Source organism: Triticum aestivum, chromosome 7D, assembly GCF_018294505.1.
Source record: "Triticum aestivum cultivar Chinese Spring chromosome 7D, IWGSC CS RefSeq v2.1, whole genome shotgun sequence".
NCBI classification, from domain to species: Eukaryota; Viridiplantae; Streptophyta; class Magnoliopsida; order Poales; family Poaceae; genus Triticum; species Triticum aestivum.
In genome coordinates, this window is record NC_057814.1 from 455,186,451 (window position 1) to 455,192,595 (window position 6,145).

Here is a 6,145-nt window from a genome sequence, read left to right on the forward strand (position 1 = left end):
CATGGATAGATCTTTCGTGTGCGTAGAAATTTTTTGTTTTCCATGCAATGTTCCCCAACAATTGCTTCATGGCCAAGGCTTCGAAAGAAAAGGTATCCTCCAAAAATCACAAGGTTCACTCTAGTGATCATTATTCTTCTGATGAGGACGACCATGCTAAAAGTTCATCAAAATTGCTAATATTCAACAAAACTTTCTTGAGAAAATTGAGAAAACCCTCGGGAAGTTTGAAGGGTTGTTGGTTGAGGAGATGGAGAAAATCCGGCGTTGACCGAAGAATATTCCACTCTCAAGTCACGAATGGAATAACTGACAAATCATCATGATTTTCTCTCGGCTGACCATGAAAGATTGACCTATGATTGCCTGAAAAGGAAACAGGATCTCGAGGCGTTGAGAGAAGCTCATGAGGATTTGATTAGAGAAAATTCTCTTCTCACCCAACAACTTAAAGAGAAATCTGAAGTGTTTCTTCAAAAGAGGGGAAAAGCGGTGCGTCAGTTCACAGAGCCACGTGGCGGAAGAGCATGGCGGATGAAGTTTCGTTGTTTTTATCCTGTGAAAAATAAGAGTTTTCCATAATAAAATGTTTGTATTCTCTTTCCACATATTTAAGGATATCTAGTTACAAGTGATGAAATAAAAAGAAAGTACGGTCATACCAAATGGGGTTAAGGTAAGACCGACTTACCAACCACTCTACATGTCCTAATCTGTAGACTGACTTGTCATCTTCTGCATTAATTCTACCTTTGAATTTCCTACTCCACCTAATCTCTTAAGCCCATTCCGTAAGAAACCGTTTGTAACATTTCTCCCAAAATAATGAGACACGACCCGTCGAACTCAACTAATCGCCATTTGAATTACCGTTGTGCATTTGTGGGAGAATAAAACGTTGTCCCTTTATTTTTTTAGTCTGTATATAAGATTTGGTCAAAGTCAAACTTTATAAAGTTTGATTAGCTTTTTGTATTGTAGGAAAAAATATCAACATTAACACTATATGCAGACTAAAAAGTTATATGTTATGAAAATTAATTTCATCGTACATCTAATAATATTGATTACATAGTGTGAATGTCGATAGCTTTTCCGTATATAGTGCGAATGTTGATATCTTTTCTTACAAAAAGTTAGTCAAGTTTTATAAAGTTTGACTTTGATCCAATCCTATATGCAAACTAAAAAGAACGGTAATGATAACTCCCGAACGTTCGGGATTTAAGCATGGCAACCCGAACATTTTAGGTGGCAAGTTTAGTTTGCGTGAGATTAATGAAACATGGCAATTTTCTGATAAAAAATGAAAAGGAGAAAGTTGTCATTCCCTATGAACTAAAGTTACCATCCCTTATGAACTAAAATTGCCATGTAAAAACGTTCGGAACGAAATGCTTAAAATCCGAATGTTTAGGAGTTATTGGATTCAAAAAGAAACGGAGGGAGTAAATTAGTCATCACGGAACATGCAACTTCCAACCTTTTTCTTGGAAAGGGCTGTGGAGATCGAGGCGGCAAAACAGCGTAGTAGGCAGTTCTCCTGCTCCTGCTCCTATAAATGCCCTTGGCGCCCCGCCGTGTCACTCCAGTCCAGGCAACCTTAGCCGCTGACAGCAAATTAGGCAACCACGTAACTGGCACAACACAACACCATGGGTGTCTTCGCCGTGACCAAGGTGTCCGAGGGTCCCGTCCGGCCATCCGCCGCGACGCCGTCGGAGACGCTGCCACTCGCGTGGGTTGACCGGTATCCGACGCACCGCGGCCTCGTCGAGTCCGTGCATGTGTACCGCGACGCCGTTCCCGAGACGGTGGACGCCGGCGCGGAAGAGAAGAAGAGGAAGCCCCCGGCGGCCGTCGTGCGCGGCGCGCTCGCGGACGCGCTGGTGCACTACTACCCTTTCGCCGGCCGAATCGTGGAAGGCGAGGACACGCGCCGCCCCGCCGTGCTGTGCTCCGCCGAGGGCGTCTACTTCGTCGAGGCCACCGCGAACTGCACGCTCGCCGACGTCAACTTCCTGGAGCGGCCCCTGCTGCTCGGCAAGGACCAGCTCGTGCCGTACCCGACGCCGGAGCTCTGGGCCGTCGAGCCGCAAAACAGCCTTGCCATGATACAGGTTCTTATTTTTATTTTTCGTGCATTGTTTCATCTTTGTCTTCACGTTCTCGGAGGAAGCGGTTGGTCCCGACTAAGTAAATACACTACACCAACTCTCTTTTGTTTAGCAAAACCAAACTCGTGCAGATTTTTAATGTTGTCAACTTGTGACGATTAGTTGCATACTTGCATTTATCATATGTTGCGTGTGTACACATGACGAACTCGTGCACATTTTTAATGTTGTCAACTTGTGATCTCTCAGGTCACGGCGTTTACCTGCGGCGGCTTCGTGATCGGCCTGCGCACCAACCACGCGGTGGCCGACGGCACGGGCGCGGCCCAGTTCCTGAACGCCATCGGCGACCTTGCCCGCGGCCTCCCGGAGCCCCGCGTCAAGCCGGTCTGGGGGCGCGACCGCTTCCCCGACCCGGACATCAAGCCCGGCCCGCTCCCGGAGCTGCTGGCGCTGGCCCTCGAGTACATCGCGTTCGACTTCCCGGTCGCCTACCTCGACAAGATCAAGTCGCAGTACTCCGAGTTCACCGGCGGCAAGCACTGCTCCGGCTTCGACATCGTCATCGCCAAGCTCTGGCAGTGCCGGACGCGGGCCATCGGCCCGGTCGTCGTCCCCGGCGCGGACGTCAAGCTCTGCTTCTTCGCCAGCGCCCGCCACGTGCTAAAGCTGGAGCCGGGATACTGGGGCAACGCCATCTTCCCGGTGAAGGTGTCGGCGCCGGCGGAGAAGGTCGCCGGCTCGTCGGTGGTCGAGATTGTCGGGGTGGTCCGCGAAGCGAAGCGACGCATGGCAGAGGAGTGTCTGAGCTGGGCCGAGTGCCGCACCGGCGGCCGCGACCCGTTCCAGATGACGTTCGACTACGAGTCGGTGTACGTGTCGGACTGGAGTAAGCTCGGGTTCTCGGACGTGGACTACGGGTACGGCACCCCAATGACGGCCGGCCCGCTGGTGAACTGCGACCTCATCGCGTCGGTCATCGTCATGAAGGCGCCGGCGCCGCTCGCCGGCACGCGGCTGCTCGCGAGCTGCGTCACCAAGGAACACGCCGACGACTTCGCTGGTCTGATGAGGGAGGACCTCGGATGAACGTACGTACGTACGTGCAGCCATGCAAGCGTGCGAAATAAACTGAAGGAAATCGAGGGTACTTAATTATTATATGTTCCAGAGATGTGAGCGCTACTCTGTTTTGAATGGAGCTGCCAAATGATCTGAAGGCGTCGGTCACTGTTCCATATAGTTTGCTGAATGTTTTGTTTGTACACTTATCGTCCTTTGGGGCCGTTATTGTATGTGCAAACAGTGTTACACTTACATCGTAGTATCTCTCCTGTGTAACAATGTTGGCATGAATAAAAGGGCGAGTTTGCTATTCTTTATGTGCATGGAAATTTTTCAGGCCTCCGTCGAATATGTGGAGCCTCCTCATCGTCGACGGTTAACGAGTGCAGGAGGGGTGGGGTACCCACAGAATCTGGCAGGGTTATTGAGACCGGCAGCAATTTGGTTTTGAGGCGGCGAAACGCGCGCATAGCGCCGCCGGCTGTGGGTAGCGGGAGCCGGTGGTTCCGTCGGTGTTGGAGGGCAGGTCAACGGGCAGGAGTTGGCGAAGGAAGACCAAGACCCCACAAAATCCGTTGGAGGTAAATCAGACAGGTGAAGAGCACAATAAGTTTCAAGTTTTGATCTTTGAAACTTACAATTTTGCATTTGAAACTTACGATTTTCACGGCCAATCGTATCAAATTTCAGAATTGGAAGTTTAATCGATTTTTGTAGCGGTCGCAGGTACTAAAGTTGTGTTTTTATCGGTCACTCGTACTAAGTTTCAAAAGTTGAGACTTAACAGAATTTTTAAAAACTTGTCAAAACATATTCGAAGTTGATCTTATTTGAAAGCCCTCGTCATAAGAAATACGAACATGAAAGCAGAATGTAATTTGGACTTTTCATTCAAAGATATGAAAGGTTGAAAATCAAAAGGCAAAAGAAAGGCACGCACGCGCACCTACGTGCATTTCCTCTCCTCTTTATCCAAGAGACAACCACTTTATGCATAAGGGCATCTCCAAAGCGGGCTCTGAAACCTTCTGCAAGCGTCTGGATCACGCTGTCCAGATGCAGTTTGCCATCCAACGCAGTCCCGTATGGATCCGCTGGCGCGTCCGGGCGTTCATTTTTCTGTAAACTGGAGACAAACAAAGTGGGGCTTTGTGAGAGTCCGGACATCTGTCTGCCCAAACAAAAGCCATCACACATTCTCTCTACTCTGCGTCCACTCATGATGGCTAGCGTTTAGCGGAATGCATTGCGCTAATTGCAGTGGATAGCTAGCATTTTGGCGAAAGGTAGTACCATCTAGTATATTTGCATTTGGCAAAAGATGCTAATTAATAAATTTTTATTATGCAAATTAGGTAGTCATTTTGTGGAAGGTGCTTTTTTATGCACTAGTTGGAACACCTTCATTTGGCGGAGGCCAAATATTTAGCACCTTCGTTTGGCGGAAGCCAAAATACTAGCTTATGCTTGGTGCTTAGCCATGATTTAGGCGGACTAGATTTGACCGGAAGCACTATAATTAGTAGCCTTCTGTTAAACTAAAAGTTAATAATCTTTCTCAAAGTTAATAGAGCCGGATATTAGAGTGTAGGGTTGGGCAGTGGCGGAGCTTGAATGGAAAAGCTGGGCGGGCCAGACTAAAAGGAGAGCACAATTTTTTTTTTGAAATTCTGAAAGCTTTTTTATTCTTCGCGCTTCTAAAATCTGTGATGACATTATCGTGGTTGTTGTTTTTTTTAATTCGAGCAATGGCAACATGATCTTTCTCAATTTGAGTTATGTCATTTCTTTTCCTGTTAAAAACCATATCAATTCTTCTCTTGAGTCTGATTTTCTTTGCCCATTACTACCTACGTTGCAATTTGTATAAGATGAGGACTGCATTATGTGCCAAAGATCATGTTGCTTTTTTAATAGCATGTTTAACAACCTGCATCTTATTCCGACTATGCACATAACTCAAATTGTACATGTTGCCAAAGAACATGTTAATTTTTTCAGTTCATTGCATGTCATGCAGACTCAAATCAGGACTGCATTTTGCGCCAACAAACATGCATAAGATGTACTCAACTGAAAAAAAGAACAGTCTAATTTGGCGGAAAGATAGTAGTGTACGTTCTGCTGTGTATGTGCAGCTATGCAGTGGACACTTGCGCCAGCAGTGGGTTGAGCTGGAGAGAGGTCGGGGGGATGAGCTGCCTGCCTGAGAGGAGATGTGTCGCCTTGGTTAATAGGCTATGCAGGTGGGTTGTGTGGGAACATGCATAGGTAAAAAAAAACTGTCATATTCCTGGGCGGGCCATGTGTAACATCCTAAATTTTCAATTTGAAATGTTATACATAAATCATCATTGCATAACATGATTTATTGCATTTTAACAAATCCTCGATAAATCCTAAGCAACTCAAGGACCCTCGGAGAGAGTTGGGGATTTTCTCGATTTTTCATATTTGATTTTCATCAAATTATAAAACGAGGATTGTGGTTTTAATTATTTTTCTCTCCGAAAAAATATTTCATTTTTAAAATAAACGAGAGGAGAAAATATGACTTCTCCAAAACAATTGAAATACTGGAGGAAAAATATTAAAATCATTATTTGGAATTTATTTGGATTTTATTTGCAATTTTATTGCATTAAAAATATTGCATGTTTTCAAAATATTTATTTTGTGTTAAAAAATGTTCACCCTATTCTAGATTTTCTAACTAGACGGGGAAAATTTATTTTATATTTTTTTCTGATTTTTATTTATTTTTCTACGTAATATTTTCCACGGAACTTATTTATATAAAAAAAAACGCCCGCGCGCCGACTGGGCCAAAGGCCCAGCCGACGGCCCACCTCGCGCCTCTCCTCTTCCCGCACGACGCCGCCGTCGCCGTGTCCATGGCGGACACGGGAAGCTCCGCCGCTCGGCTTGCCCCCTCCCCCAAGCCGCCGGACCCCCCCTCCTAT

The 6,145-nt window shown here is 46.3% G+C and overlaps 1 protein-coding gene across 1 annotated transcript; it reads left to right on the forward strand.

The window, feature by feature from the left end:
* Nucleotides 1–1,604: 1,604 nt before the first annotated feature.
* Nucleotides 1,605–3,499, forward strand: LOC123166642 (acyl transferase 10). The gene is made up of 2 exons (XM_044584446.1): nt 1,605–2,120; nt 2,367–3,499. Exons 1-2 carry the CDS (start codon nt 1,656–1,658, stop codon nt 3,204–3,206), a joined length of 1,305 nt encoding a protein of 434 aa, XP_044440381.1. The 5' UTR covers nt 1,605–1,655; the 3' UTR covers nt 3,207–3,499.
* Nucleotides 3,500–6,145: the final 2,646 nt, after the last annotated feature.

Coding starts and splice junctions, on each gene's coding strand:
- LOC123166642 (XM_044584446.1), top strand. CDS start 1,656: ATGGGTGTCTTCGCCGTGACCAAGGTGTCCGAGGGTCCCGTCCGGCCA. Junction 2,121..2,366: donor ACAGCCTTGCCATGATACAG/GTTCTTATTTTT, acceptor GTGATCTCTCAG/GTCACGGCGTTTACCTGCGG.